At 41.0% G+C, this 15,101-nt stretch overlaps 1 protein-coding gene across 5 annotated transcripts; it reads left to right on the forward strand.

Annotated features, from left to right (window-relative positions):
- The first annotated feature begins 14 nt into the window (after positions 1–14).
- On the forward strand, positions 15–14,013 carry acox1 (acyl-CoA oxidase 1, palmitoyl). Of its 5 annotated transcripts, none has more exons than XM_052083524.1 (14): positions 15–249; positions 1,759–1,918; positions 3,460–3,620; positions 6,895–7,002; positions 7,129–7,248; positions 7,333–7,448; positions 8,184–8,353; positions 8,488–8,650; positions 8,848–9,038; positions 9,311–9,490; positions 9,574–9,679; positions 9,903–10,046; positions 11,594–11,800; positions 11,900–14,013. In XM_052083524.1, the coding sequence occupies exons 1-14, from the start codon at positions 141–143 to the stop codon at positions 11,948–11,950; spliced, it is 1,986 nt and encodes a 661-aa protein (XP_051939484.1). In that variant the 5' UTR covers positions 15–140; the 3' UTR covers positions 11,951–14,013. The 5 variants fall into 5 exon arrangements, with proteins under 5 accessions (XP_051939484.1, XP_051939483.1, XP_051939486.1 ...); XM_052083523.1 differs by lacking the exon at positions 3,460–3,620 and adding an exon at positions 5,419–5,579; XM_052083527.1 differs by lacking the exon at positions 3,460–3,620 and having other exon boundaries at positions 92–249.
- The last annotated feature ends 1,088 nt before the right edge of the window (positions 14,014–15,101 follow it).

Raw genomic sequence — 15,101 nt, forward strand, 5'->3', positions numbered from 1 at the left:
TTCCGGGTGTGTGTCACGTGACCCAACGTCACCCACCATTCCAAACGGTGAACAAATCACTTGCGTTCAGGACAAAACTACGCAAACACGCGTCGCTGTCATTGAAAATTTTCTCTGTTTAATTCGTTTTGAGGTCCAACATGAATCCTGACATACTGAATGAGAGGCAGAAGGCAACCTTTGACGTCGAGAAACTCACCAACATTTTGAACGGAGGCCCCGAGAAGACCAAGAGAAGAAGAGAAATTGGTAACTTGCCGCAAGTGTGTTCTGACAGGTCATTTTGGACACTGAACTCTAACCTACTTTCAATCTATAACCTGTATTCTACAGTTTCTAAAATTGTCGTCGAGGAATATTAAATCATTTAATATGCCAAGTTTAACGAGGCACAAGTTAAGCGGCTATGACGTTAGCTAGCAGCTTGTTATGCTTAATATTAACGGGGTCGATGTTGCGTTCAGTTGATTCAACGTTAGGTCTCTTTATGTATTTTTCTCTTAGAAATTCATTGTGCGCCTCACTGTTTCTCTGTCTTTGTGTAAATAGCGTATGCGCTGGAGCTAAAACTGTCAACACACTAGTCCAGTGTTTCCTTAGCCAACGAGCATATTTTAAAATAGACAAAATATCATGGTCTACTACTAAACAAATGCCATGTGAAGTGGTTGCACGGCTTAATTATACACCTTTTGACGTCCTGTGCAAGAGAATGTAATCGTTATGCTTGTTACTGCACACCACTGGGATAGATGCAGTAAATGGTTTTTTTTTACGTATTAGGTACAATTATTACCATAAGCACAGCTGATCTCTTACACCACACCACAATAATGTGCCATGGCACAATGGTTGGGAATCACATCACTAGTCAGCAAACTGCTCTTGACAAGTTTGTCCAAGTACTCTTTTGCTCAAATCACTTGTGCATAGAGGCTATGTAGAACATTTGAATGAAAAGGTCTCACAAAGCTGAGCTGGATAGCTCCAGAATGACTGACACCACCTTGCATTGTAGTCATGCCCAGTTGGACAACTAATTTAGGTTGATCAGTAATGAATTCCAGCCTACTTCAGTCTGTGAAGCTTCTTTGTCCTTGTCCTATGTGCAGTATGCAGAGCAACTGGGCATGTTCATCACTTGAGATTATATTAAACAATAAATGATTAATGTGGTGGGGGGAGCGGGGGGGGGGGGTTAATGGATTGTATCACCTCTCCATTCACCCAGTGGACTAGACTATTTGACCATGCAGTACAGGTCCTGTTGCAGTTTGTAAGTTAGTTTTTCTGTAGGTTACTGGTATGGTATAGATTGCTACACAGCCAGAGTAGGAACCAATTACTGCTCAGTAAACTGTAAGAAACCTCCACGTGTTTATTGTGGAAGGGTGATGTTTCAGACCCACCTATGATGAGTGAAAAACTGTGATATGGAGACCACATAATAAACACAATAGCCTTATCCCTCCCACATGCTTTAAAACATATTTGTACTTATTAAAACACATTTAAAAATGTTTATCCACACCTGCTTCCACTCTCCAAAATAAGACACCAAATGTGACCTTGCATCACACTGCATGTCTTCACCAGAACTCTCTGCTGCCTAACATGTTGCAACGCAACGTTGTTGCCACACAACTCTAAACATTCAACATTGCCTGTGTAGCCTACTGCAAAAACAATCACAAACGATGTACTCAATATAGTGACGGTTCTTTCTTGCTTCTTCATATCCTTCGCTTTCCACTGCAGAGTCAATGGTCCTGAATGACCCAGACTTTAAGTACGAGGACCCAAACTTCCTGTCCCGCAGTGAGCGCTATGACCAAGCTGTTAGAAAGAGTGCCCAAATGATCCTCAAGCTGAGGGAGTATGGCATTGCGGACCCAGAGGAGATCTACTGCTATAAGAGGTATGTGATTACAAGTCTGAACGGATCACACACCCACAGAGTGACTTACAACACTTCCTTTCTATTGCTAGGCAAAACCCCCACGTTTAGTTGCTGTTTCGGAAAAGTGTCAAAAGGGCTGTTCACACGGCAAGATTTGGTCCGGTGCTGCACCGGGTCTGCCCCAGTAGAGCGTTCACACGTGCAAATTAGCTCCGGGGTAGCCCCGGAATGCTCGTTTGCGATGCAGCACCGGTGTAAATGTGCACGTGTGAATGCAACTGGGTTAAATTAGCTCCAGAGCAAATGCTTGTGAAGAGTACGTATGGCGAGAATGCATTGCTTTCGTGCTCTGTCGGACTTCCGTAATGTGTTGATTCATAACGACACAAGACTTGGCTAGTAACATCTTTCCTTTTGTAGGAGACTGGACTGTCTCGGAGTTGTTTGTTCCTTTGTCGTTTGTTCACAACCCCCCGCCCCCATAGAATTTATTTTGTGATTTCCTCTCTTGATTTTCTGTTTGGCGCAATAGTGTTTGCTTTTCTGAGTGTCATTGAAGTCATCGTTCATTTACGTTTTCTTGGTCACTCTCGAGCAGAAGGCACGGAAACCGAGAAAGAGAAGGATGTGCCGGTCCAGTCGTCGCTTGAGTTGTGTATATACAGTACGTTTTAAAAAGAACCAACACGACAGCTCGTTTGTTTTCTGTCGTTTTTCTCCGGTGCAGAAACTGCCGTGTGAACGCAAGTGGGGCAGCCCCGAGACTGTACCGGGGCTGCCCCGCTCAGCGGCTTTGTACGTGTGAACACTCCACACAATTTGCTGCGGTGCAGAATATCCCGCAACAAACTATCTCGGTGCAGCACCGGCGCAAATGTGTGCCGCGTGAACGGCCCTAAAGAGCCTTATGTAAATGCCCCCCCTCCCCCGGGCATTGTAGTTTTGTATGGTCAAATAAAGTTGGAGCAAAGTACATTAAGAGATTAAAACTATGTCAAAGGGTGCATGTGTTTTCCAGCTTGCAGGTGCATAGAATACAACTTAAGATAGGAAACAACAATGTGAAGTATTTGCTTGTATATTTACTTTTCTAAAACCGAATCTATGAATTATATATCTTTCATTACACTTTTTAAACCATAGTTGCTATGCATAGCCCTAACTCTAAGAATTCAGTTTGAGTGAAGACCACACTGTTTAGACCATTTGTTTTGAAAGTGTGGGACATTGAACCTGTCGAGAACACAAAACGGCTGGGCCTTTCTTACTATGCCAGTCAAGCCCCCGTCAAGTTGTCCAGAATCTATTTTTATACCATGCGGCCAACCTGAAATGTCCTTCTTCAGCAAAAAAATACAGTCGCACGTTATTGCCTCTTGTTCAATGTAGTCCTTGTACTGCTCAAATATGTTTTTGATAGAAGGTAATATTACAAGTAATGTAAAAATCCTGTCATTTCCAGAATTTAATTCAGGGTTCATACATTATCTACCAACCTACTTACCTTCACATTAGTTCCTTCAAATCAGTTAATAATTGTGTACCTTCCATTCAATCAGAATGTTTCGAGGCAACTTTCAGGAGGCAATGGGGCTACACTTTGCCATGTTCATCCCAACCCTCTATGGCCAATGTGACCCTGAGCAGTCCAAGAAATGGTTACCTCTAGCAGAGTCCTACCAGGTCCTGGGCACGTATGCTCAAACTGAGCTAGGTCACGGTCAGTTCTTGAGTGCACCTTTTATATTCTTTTTGGGAGATAATTGCAAATAGTTATATTTACCTTTGCATTTTTGGCCAGTGAAAACAAGCCCATTTGAAGCGTGGACATGACAATGTTTACTTGCACAGTATGTGTTTGACAGATCAATATTCAAATGCAAATTGAATATTTTTTTCTAATACCGATAATAGTAATTTCATTTGTAGGTTTAAGTACCGGTGGCTATGAGTCATGTATTTTTGTGATTAGCTACCTTCCAGAATAAACCGTCTCTTCCGCACATACGTTTTAAGAGTACCTATTTCTTGACTCGGTAAGCGTCATGTTGAAGGAAATGGTGAAAACACAAGTTGTCAGTCATTTCAAAAGTGACACAAAACCCATTTTGCCATTTCATCGGGCAAATGTGTTTAAAAAGTGAATGTCTGGAATTTAAGATTGAGGTTAATAATTACTGTAATTTAGCCCGTACAGGACCATTGGTTGTTTTGTTTAGTGTGCCGCTTGCATTAATTTAATTCCCCATTCAATACCGTTATGTGAATGTACTGGTATTGGTTGGCTGACATTTGAAGGCTTTTGCCTGAGAACTGGGCAAATACTGCAAATTAAACCTAAATTCATCCCTAATTCTAAGCCTGCGAATTTACTGTTGAATTTTGTCCAATGTCAATTTGCAAAGTACAGTACAAAGAAACTCTTGAGCAAGGTTTCTATTTGTTTATTTTAGCTTTGTCTTTGTGGGGTAACTGGAGCAAGACAAGTCAAGTGGCTGAAAGACACACAGGCCCCCCCGCCACCCCAATAAATACATATGTAAATAGTTGTCAAAAGTACTGCAGGAATTATAAATACATTCTTGTTCTCCTTTCTCTCTGGTCTGGAACCAAATTATATCCAGACCTGCACTGGGCCTGGGCCGGGCGTTTAGGGACACCAAGTACAGTACAGTATATAAGAACATGGATGTTAACAGCTCGTAACGAGTTTGAGTTGTTGCTTTCAACTCCTTATCCCTTTTCTTTTTTTTTAATCCCTTTTCATTCTGAACGGCTGAGAAACCTGCTCAGATGAAAGTAGGTCAAGTTATTGTTTGTTGTTACCCAGTGAATGTCCATTTTTCAATGGTGTTTCACAGAGTGACTACAGAGACATTGAACTAATTGATGTTTTAGAGCCTTTGTTAGATTTGGAATCATCATGCATCATGCAGAATTTGCCCATCAGCACTGTAACGGAAGGTTTTTTCTACCTTTGACTTTTCCAGTAAAATAGGTTACTGCTGAAACCCTGGGCGTTATCACAAAGTGACACACTGCATCTAGGAATCACATTACTAGATAAGTGACATCAGCATGCCACAGGACATGGAAAATTAAATACCGGTACCTATTTGGATTTGCATTCAGCACAACCGGATGGGAGAAGTGTGACACTTTACACCCTTTCAGCATTGCTTATTCCTCTTCTCTGTGACAACTGGCGCCTCAACAAAAAATATGCAAAAATGATTGTAATATTTCTTTTGTTTTTTTTTTAATCTGCACGTCAAGATCACAAACTGAATAAATTATTTGGCCGCTCTTCTTTCTTCATGGATAAGCAGTATAGAAAGTGGTTTTTACTTTCTATATTGCTTATCCATGTTAATTTTAATTCCTCCATGCATTTGTCCTTCATTTGGCTTCCACTCTCCATAATTTCAAAAATGCTTGTGTTGTCCACTCCTTGTCTTTGCCTCAAAAAATTACCACCTGGTTTCCTATTCTACTGGCCTCTGCCTTCTGTGGTTTAGCTGCGTGCACCCGGGCAGGCCCGAGCCTTTCGATCTGCATCTCGGAATGTTCCTGCCCACACTGCTCAACCAGGCCACTCCAGAACAAATGGACCGCTTCTTCATGCCCGCCTGGAACCTAGAGATCATCGGCACCTACGCTCAGACTGAGATGGGCCACGGTAAAATACTTAATAGTATGGCCCAAAGTCCAGCTTCTGGTTTGAGGCAAGCTGTGTTAAGGTGTACAAAATGTAGACTGCTTTTATGATGGCCGTTATGATTTCCAAATGTCTGGGTTGCTAATGGTGGCGTTTATGTTTGATGTATGCACATTCAAAGTTCCATTCACAAATTTTAAAATCAAGTAGTTCAGTTTATAATTCCTAATTCAAAATTGTTAACTATGTTCAACATTTCCAAAATGAACTAATACATTGGTGTTTACTTTTATTAAATAATATCACGCTGCGAGCTATTACCCTCAAATTACGTGCGTTTCTCCATTTTTGCCACCCTATTCAGTTCACACTACAGGTGACAGCTACAATCTCACAAGGAGAAACTTGTTGCTTGAATTTTAAAACAGGTGTGTAGCCCTCAATTTGCAAGCACAAATAGAATAATAGTAAGAATGAGCCTGAGGTAGGAAATGAGCTGTCACAAACTCAACCCCCCCCCCCCCCCCCCCCCCGTTTTCAGCTAAACATAAAACGATGACCCACCTGCGACCCCTCCCTTCCCGCCCACCTCATGGATTCCAAAGGGTAAACAAACACCTTGTCTCATGCCCACCAGTGACTAAACCAAAAAAAAAAAACAACTTGCATTACTATTTGTCACCAGCCAATACAGATTTCTTGAGTGAGCTAACTCCCACGTGCTCTTCCACCATCCCCAACCCAGCTGCCATCATGCTTTGCATTATGATGCGAGGCTTCGTGTGGCTTGCCAAATACTGTTTATCCCCCCTACATATGAAGGCTCATTTACCGTGACTTCAGATGGGGTTTCTCTCGGAAGGCTTTCTAACACTCAAACCCATCAACATTTACTTGAGGTCATTCTCCAACATATTCTAGATTGGGTGGGTTGTTCAGACAGGAAAATTATTAGGTTATGCACGTTAATATATGCTTTACAAAGGATTTAGCATAAGCTAGAGTTGTTAACATGTATTTGGATCTGTCAAACATTTACAAGGTGCACTGCTTTATTCCTCTGTTGCAATGGGACATTTTCAGTAGTTCTCAAAGGGAGGGCATATTCCAGTGCTCTCATTGCATATATTTACTGTACCGAATGAATTGGCAAGTGACTTTATGGCAACTTTCATGGGCTTGTTTTCGAACAAGATGCTTTCTGCATTTTCTTATTATGCTGGGTGTTGTTAGTTTATTCTGCTAAGTTGACCTTTTTTGATTTCATTTCATATGTTAATTGTGTTTTATGTAACTGTGTGTTTCTGATGGCATTTGCTTTATGCCTTTCCTGTAGGCACACATCTCAGAGGACTTGAGACCACTGCCACATATGACCCAAATACACAGGAGTTTATTCTAAACAGTCCCACTGTCAGCTCAATCAAATGGTGGCCTGGAGGTCGTAAGTACAAGTACACACCTTCATAGACTACCCCCCCCCCCAATGTATTTTGAAACGGTATTGTTTAAAGCCTGAGATGAAACGCATAACAGACTTCATACAATCTCTGCTCTTCTATTATTCTAGTTGGGAAGACCTCAAACCATGCAATTGTACTTGCCCAGCTCTATACTCGGGGAAGCTGCCACGGTCTGCATGCTTTCATTGTACCTATCCGTGACATGAACACACACAAACCACTACCAGGTAAGTATTTTAATGTTTGTACTATGTAAATGGTCATATATGTTCATCTTTCTTATTGCACAGAATCAAACTCTTTTCTCATAGGTATTGTTGTTGGGGATATTGGACCCAAATTCGGTTTTAATGAAGTCGACAACGGCTTTTTGAAACTTGACCATGTGCGGATACCACGAGAGAACATGCTCATGAAATACGCTAAGGTCAGATGATCAACACAAATTGCACAGTCGCAAGTAATTTCTTGTTGAAGCATCTCTCTGCTTCAATGAATCGTATCCATTAATTACAATGTGCCAACAGAAATGCATTGATTTTCTAAAGCTCTGTTTATTATTTCCCCATCCATCCATTTTCCGATCCGCTTATCCTCACAAGGGTCGCGGGGATGCTGCAGCCTATCTACAAAACTTTTAGCTGGCATATTTCAAATCGTGGCAGAATGGTTTCTTCGCATAACACTAGAGAGTATCCAATTTTTATTGGAGAGGACTATTTGCGCAAATCTGATTTCACGTGTAAAATATAGGATATTTACAAATTTATCTTTTTTTCCACAAGTTTAATTGAATTTAATTGAAATTTAACAGGATTTAATTGATGTACGGTATATATTGTGTCTTTATATTCTCTATCTCTATACATTTATTTGAAAAATGGCAAACCAGTGCATGTATTATGAAGTTAATATCTTTGTACAAATGGTTAAAGATTTGAGTTAAGACGACAACCAGTCTTAATTAATTTGGAAATGGCATTCAGCAGACACGTCGATATCAGATCTCATGAGACAATTATTGTACAACCACCGGGGTTTTATTTTCCCCCACCTTGAAGAAGCATAATAGGAGGATTTTATTTGAGGGGAGGCTTTTATTTATCTCAAATGGAACAGCATCATCAATGGAAATGCTGAACAGTCCTTGTCTGTCCACTAGGTGGACCCAGACGGCACCTACATCAAGCCACCCAGTGCTAAGCTGACTTACGGCACCATGGTTTTCATCCGTTCCATGATTGTAGGCGAGTCCGCTCGAGCCCTCGCAAAGTCCAGCACCATCGCCATCCGCTACAGTGTGGTCCGCCACCAGTCTGAAATCCGGCGTGGGTCAGTCAACCCTGGCTTCATTGGAGTCACTTAAGCAAACAATTTGAATCATGCGCAAACACAGCCCTGTATCGTCTTTTACATGTCCTTGTTCTTTAAAACAAAGCAGACTGACATTTTTTCCTGTCCTGCAGAGCGCCAGAACCTCAAATCCTCGACTACCAGACGCAGCAATACAAACTGTTCCCTGTGCTTGCTATGGCTTATGCCTTCACTTTTGTTGGCCAGTACATGAACGAAACATATCACCGCATCAGTGGAGACATCCACCAGGGGGACTTTAGTGAGCTGCCAGAGGTGCTGATCGCAGATACAGTAACAGTCTATGTGTACACCTGATGCAGCAAAATATCAAGAAATTCTTGAGAATGATGTTTAATTGATGTCTGGACATTCACAATGTCTCCCGATGCATATAGTTTTGTTTTTTTGTTTCTCCAATGAGCTGATTTCCACCCTTTGTGTTTTTCTTTTCACCTTTCTCCAATGTGTAGCTCCACGCGCTGTCTGCGGGTTTGAAGGCTTTCACCACGTGGGCAGCCAACTCTGCCATTGAGGTGTGCCGCATGTCATGCGGCGGTCATGGCTACTCCCGCAGCAGTGCCTTGCCAGACATATATGTTGAGTTCACCCCAACTTGCACGTATGAAGGCGAAAACACAGTCATGATGCTGCAGACTGCGAGGTGTGTCACAAATGCACAGGCGGACGTGTTAGTTTGCAAAATTTAAGTCATTTGAGAGACTTCATGTAACTTTTGTCAGGACTGTTGTTTGAATTAGTAGTACAAGTAGTTGAAAAAAGCTCAACAGTGAACTCTTTCATGTCAGTTTGTGAACAATAGCATTTTATTTGAGACTATTACAGTTGCTTCCATTTGTTCTAATGGGACTCTTAAACAATCTGCTGACCTTTTCAACAAATCCGTGATGATCTACACTTTGTGCGTGCATGCAGATACTTGATGAAAAGCTACAGGCAGGTTCAAGCTGGTGAGCAGCTGCATGGCATTGTGTCATACCTTAATGAAACGGAGCATCAGAGAATCCAGCCACAGCTCGTCACCGCAAGAGCAACTGGTCTCGATATCAATGACCTGTCCAGTCTGGTGGAGGTCTACAAGCTACGGGCCGCCACGTACGAGACAAGAGCGATGGATTATCACAAGCCAGCAGCTGATTCGTCTCTGATATATGCAAATGATCCTTCTGTGTGTTTAGTTTGGTAGAGCTGGCAGCCAAGAGCATCCAGAAGGAGCTGCAACACAACAAGAACCAAGAGGATGCCTGGAATAATAGTGCCATCGACCTGGTCCGGGCCTCTGATGTAGGACCATTTCATGTGTGACCAACATTGTTTAGTTAATATGAATTTCAGCAGTACGTTTTGTATTTCCATGCAATGTTAACAAACTAATGAATTAATTCTGTTTATGGATAAGCTACACTGAATGCAGCAAAACGTTCTTGCATGTTGACTACTGTATTGGTTTATTCCCCTGACTGTCTGACATCTAAGTCCATGTTGTCTTCTATTTGACCTCCTCCAGGCCCACTGTCACTATGTGGTAGTGAAGCTCTTTGCTGACAAGTTGGCAGGGATTGATGCTGCCTCCATACACTTGGTGCTTTTGATGCTTGCTCGTCTCTACGCCCTTCATGGCATCTCAAACAACTCTGGAGACTTCCTTCAGGTGCAAAGCTATGCATACAGTTGTGCCTTGAGATACAACTTTAATTTGTTCTGTGACCATGCTCGTAACACAAAACACTCATCCCAAATCTTTTCCCATTGAAATGAACGGAAATGCCATTCATTTGTTCCAGTGATTCCACCAAGCAACATAAATATATTGTAATATGGGTTTTAATGAGGATAGGCCGTGGGACGTGGTGGGGTGGGGGTGGGGGGGTTCCTTCATGAAATGTGGTTACAACAAATGCAAACCCACTGTGCATTTTTAAGTACATCTCCAAGCTGCATCTGGTCTAATGCTTAAACATCCAACAGACACCCCACATAACAAATATAACATGCATGAATGATACCCGCAACACAAAAACTGGAGTATGTTGTAGATAATAAATGTGAAGCCATATTTTTATGTACTGTCCTCCTGAAATATGCCAACATAACAATGAACCACAGAGCAAATGCCGTTAAGCTCCAATCAGTACGGCTCAAATATTAGTTGTTTTGTGGAGAGCATATAGAATATGATATTGTAAATTTCCCCCATTGTGGGACAAATAAAGGATATCTTTTTTCATTCATTCATCTTCCGTACCGCTTGATCCTCACTAGGGTCGCGGGGGGTGCTGGAGCCCATCCCAGCCGTCTCCGGGCAGTAGGCGGGGGACACCCTGAATCGGTTGCCAGCCAATCGCAGGGCACACATAGACAAACGACCATTCGCACTCACACTCACACCTAGGGACAATTTAGAGTGTTCAATCAGCCTGCCATGCATATTTTTGGAATGTGGGAGGAAACCGGAGCACCCGGAGAAAACCCACGCAGGCCCGTGAAGCCCACGTGCTAACCACTGGACTACCGGGCCGCCCTAAAGGATATCTTATCTTATCTTATCTTATGAGACGCAGTACTGTTATTTTCTGTCTACATATGTTACTGTATCGATTGTGTTCAGTCCATTGTTTAAGGGTTAAAGTATTCCAACAGAGACACTATCTATCATTTGCATTAACTCATTCACTCCCAAAGACGTTTTTAAACGTCTTTTCAGACCTGGTCCAGAATTGGCTGGTACTGAATAAGTTATGATTGCGGACTGAAAAGCTAAGCTATGTGGTTGTTTTTAAACACACAAGATGTCATTCCTTGTGTTTTATGTTCAATTTGACATTAAATTTAACTGGGAGTGGCAATAAACAGCTTGAAGTCTATTTTTGAGGAATTGTTTGCTAAATGTATCTGCCAAACTGCTGCTTGTTGAAGTGAGTTGAGTCACTGCCGCCAAATGGCACGTCTGCGCTTGCAAGTCAAAGCCAAAAGTGGGTTCCACGATGGCTTGAGTCTCAAAAAACTCTAAGTCAAGTTGCTCATATCTCAATGCGACACTGTAAAACAAAACTGCATTGGGTGGTTTTGATCCATATGCACGGTTCGCACCGTTCTTCTGTCTTGTCACTTGTTAACTGTTCAGATTTTCTCACTGTCTGCAAATTGGGAACTGTAATTGACTAATCCGACTGCACATTTCCGTCTGTTTTATCTCAGGCTGGACTGTTGAAGGGGTCCCAGCTGGTGGAGATTACTACTCGTATCAAAGAGCTGCTTTCTGAGCTGAGGCCAAATGCTGTGGCGCTGGTCGATGCCTTTGATTTCCATGACAGGATGTTAAATTCCGTCTTGGGGCGATATGACGGGAATGTCTACGACCACCTGTTTGAATGGGCCCGGCGCTCGCCGCTGAACTCTACAGAGGTCAGGAAATATCACTGGAAGGGATTAGAATGGTGACAAGTAATTGAAACCCACAGTTGCTCATCATTTCAATTAACGATTGCATTCTCCCTTCTGCAGGTCCACGAGTCCTATCATAAGTATCTGGAGCCACTGAGGTCCAAGCTGTGAGATGAACATCAAATAATGATAACGAGCATTTTTGCTTGTGAATAAGAAATGGACCAGTGCATAATTTCAAAGTTTGCTCTCACCTCATTTAGATTCACTTGTGTCCTTAAGATAAAGTCCGTCTCGAAGACAATCAGGCAGAGAGGTTTATAACTGTCTTATAAATGTGTTTTTTCAATAAATTGATTTAAAATAGTTTTAAATTACGTAATTAGGAATTACAGATTGCTGTGCTATAAAAAAACATCCACATCAGATGTATGTTTGTGAAACTTGAAAGTTATCTAATTATGTAAGATGTCCTCAACTCCCATCCTCTCTGTTGTAGCCTGATGGCGCTCTTTTGTGTGCCAGTTAAGTTTTTCCCAACAAGAACAGAATGCAACGAGTAATATTACATAACAATCCCAACACCAACATCTCTTTTTGTTATTTTCTTAAGGCTACTGGTCTTCTTGTCATTCTTTTACAAGAAAGAAAGAATTATTACGTTCCTCATACATGCACATCAAATTCAGACATTTGATGTGCATCTTAGACCTGAAGCAAACTACAACAACTTCACCTCAGAAACTATTGCTCTTTTACTTCCTAAATTCTGTGTGTAATTTCTGGGGCTTTGAGGTTGGCACATCTTCTGTTGTGGCTCGCTGTTTTGGGGACATCAAAATTATTTGGCCAGTGAGTCTACAATGCACACCAGCATGCATCATCACAACGAAAATGAGCATTACCACATTTTTGATTGTGTGCATAGAATGCCGAGCTCAATGTAGAATTAAAAGGTCTTGGAGAAGATGCAGACTAGACTTTGAGAACCACTTCATAAATAACGGGTCATGAGATGTTATGTTGTTGATGGGCTCTTTGCATATAATGACTCACATTGCAGAAATGAAATGTGTACTTTTTGGCGGGTTTAAAAAAATGCCATTATTCTACAAGCTGGTATAAAGGGACTTTTCCAAACTCACCACCACAGACGTACAGTACATCGTCTTTGGAACACCTCATCAGTGATTTAGGCAAGTGATTTTTAGATGTATTCCTCTTCTTCCATCCACAGATATTAAGGTAGAAGTCAAAATTTTTTGGGAACATTGTGGTTGTGCTAGACTTCGGTTGTCAATATGCTAATAAACAATCACGGTTCGTGATAGAATATGTCTGTGTATTGAATTGTGAGCAAACACATTTCTAGATATTTCAGCAGAAAATGTCTACCATTGTTTCTCTAAATATTTTGGTTTTTTAAAAATGTATTTTGTGTTCCTGTATATAAAACCTGAAAGACATGAGGAGTGTCCAGACTATCTGCTTCATATCCATAAAGCAGCATGAAAATTCACCACAGTGTAAATGTAGCTCCGCTTGCTGTGATGGGGCTTTTTCCATGGTATTGTTTTGTTCCTTTCGGAATTCAGAAAAAGAAATCAATGTTTTGTAAGGATCATACTCAACTGTTTACTCTATATCATGACTACGCGGCTGTTGTGGTTCGGTTGGTTTAGTGTCATGGCGCTATGTGCAAAGAGTCCATTGTGTATTTAATGAGAAAATAAGCATATACATCTTTATTATGACATGGTGTAAACAGAAGATATGTCTAAAAGTGAGGAAATTTAATGGATTCACACCTTAGCCAAGATCAAATTTCAGGTGTTTTCTTTCCCCATGTTAAATGATGCTTCAATGTCCAAATTCCTCTGTAAGATTGATCCATAGATTTAACATATACAAATGTTGATGAAGAATTGCTTTTTAATTAATTATTTTTTTATTTAGTTTGATGTTTTGTATTGACGAAATATAGTCAATCTTAAGTCTTTAATGTAGATAACTTAAATCATTATAGGAATTCAGTATGTGCCTGTCTGCTTGAGGAATGTTCCTTCCCAAACTAAGATTGTTGCCTTTACAGGATTTACTGATGCATATGCTGTAAAGGCATGATAACAATTAGCCAAGATGTTTATTAACCATAATTGGTTGGATAATTGTTCGTTTTTATCAATAGTGTATTGTTATTTTGACATGTCAAAATAAATTTTCATGAAGCAATGTGCATCTGTCCTGTGTCACTGGATAACTTGCTTAAAATGACAAGCCATAAACTGTTAATACCTTTATTGGAAGCTGGTAGAAAAAGTAATGTACATTAATGATTGTGTATTACTGAATGTCATTAACATTCTGAGGATATCCGGGAGTTTCATTTACAATAAACATTGATGTATTGAGACAAATGCATTAGACAAGCGCTGAATATATTTTAAGATCTAACTAGCAGAAGTCAAGATCAAGTTTGACTGCATTTCAAGCAATGGAAATGTCTGTGAAAATATTTGTTTGCTATATCCAGGGACGTTAAATAAAAACGTGCAACAAACTTGACATGTACAGTATTGTCAAAACACGGCAAGGATCATGAATCATGATCTTCCAATGATGTGTTTATTTGAATATAAAGCTATAGAAAAAGCAGTCTGTAATGAATCCCGTGAAGCTCATTTCCCAAACTTTTTCCTGTGAGGGCCACATAACTTTTCGCTTCTCTGATTGGGGTTTGTAACAGCAAAAGTGTGACTGCAAGAGTACCTAGATGTAAAAATGTATTGTTTCTCAGAAACCCACACAAAATCAAATAACTTTTTTGATACACTTGCGGTATTAAAGACGTCTTTCTTCTTCTTATTATTATTAGAAGTACCAAGAACTAAACTGAGGCTCAGAGGGGATCAAGCCTTTTCTGTTGCTGGTCCCTCTCTCTGGAATGACCTCCCACTGAACATTTGGCAAGCCTCCTCGCTGCCCATCTTCAAAGCCCTCCTCAAAACTCACTTGTATTCTTTGGCATTCGACTCAGCATGACTTAGATTTGTTCTTGGTTTTACTGTTTGGTGCTTTCTACCGCCTTTATTACCGATTTGTCTTACTGTTTATTGTGCATGTTAAATTGCTCCATGTACAGCACTTTGTATCCAGCGATGGCTGTTTGAAAGTGCTCTATAAATGTTGACTTGACTTCTCGGGACACACCACCTCCGCGACAGCGTTCATGCATTTCTTGACTAACTCTCCTTACTGCTGCTTGCTATCAGTTCAGCTAACCGAAAGCTAGCCCGAACAGATGGCTGGTTCAGCTGAGCTT

The sequence above is a fragment of the Hippocampus zosterae genome, chromosome 13 (genome assembly GCF_025434085.1).
Source record: "Hippocampus zosterae strain Florida chromosome 13, ASM2543408v3, whole genome shotgun sequence".
In the NCBI taxonomy this organism is placed as follows: domain Eukaryota; kingdom Metazoa; phylum Chordata; class Actinopteri; order Syngnathiformes; family Syngnathidae; genus Hippocampus; species Hippocampus zosterae.

What these genes read in the sequence shown, in the direction of transcription:
- acox1 (XM_052083524.1), top strand. Translation starts at nt 141, where the DNA reads ATGAATCCTGACATACTGAATGAGAGGCAGAAGGCAACCTTTGACGTC. An exon ending in CAAGAGAAGAAGAGAAATTG is followed by an intron (nt 250 to 1,758) that starts GTAACTTGCCGC and finishes TTTCCACTGCAG; the next exon opens with AGTCAATGGTCCTGAATGAC. An exon ending in TACAAGCTACGGGCCGCCAC is followed by an intron (nt 9,491 to 9,573) that starts GTACGAGACAAG and finishes CTGTGTGTTTAG; the next exon opens with TTTGGTAGAGCTGGCAGCCA.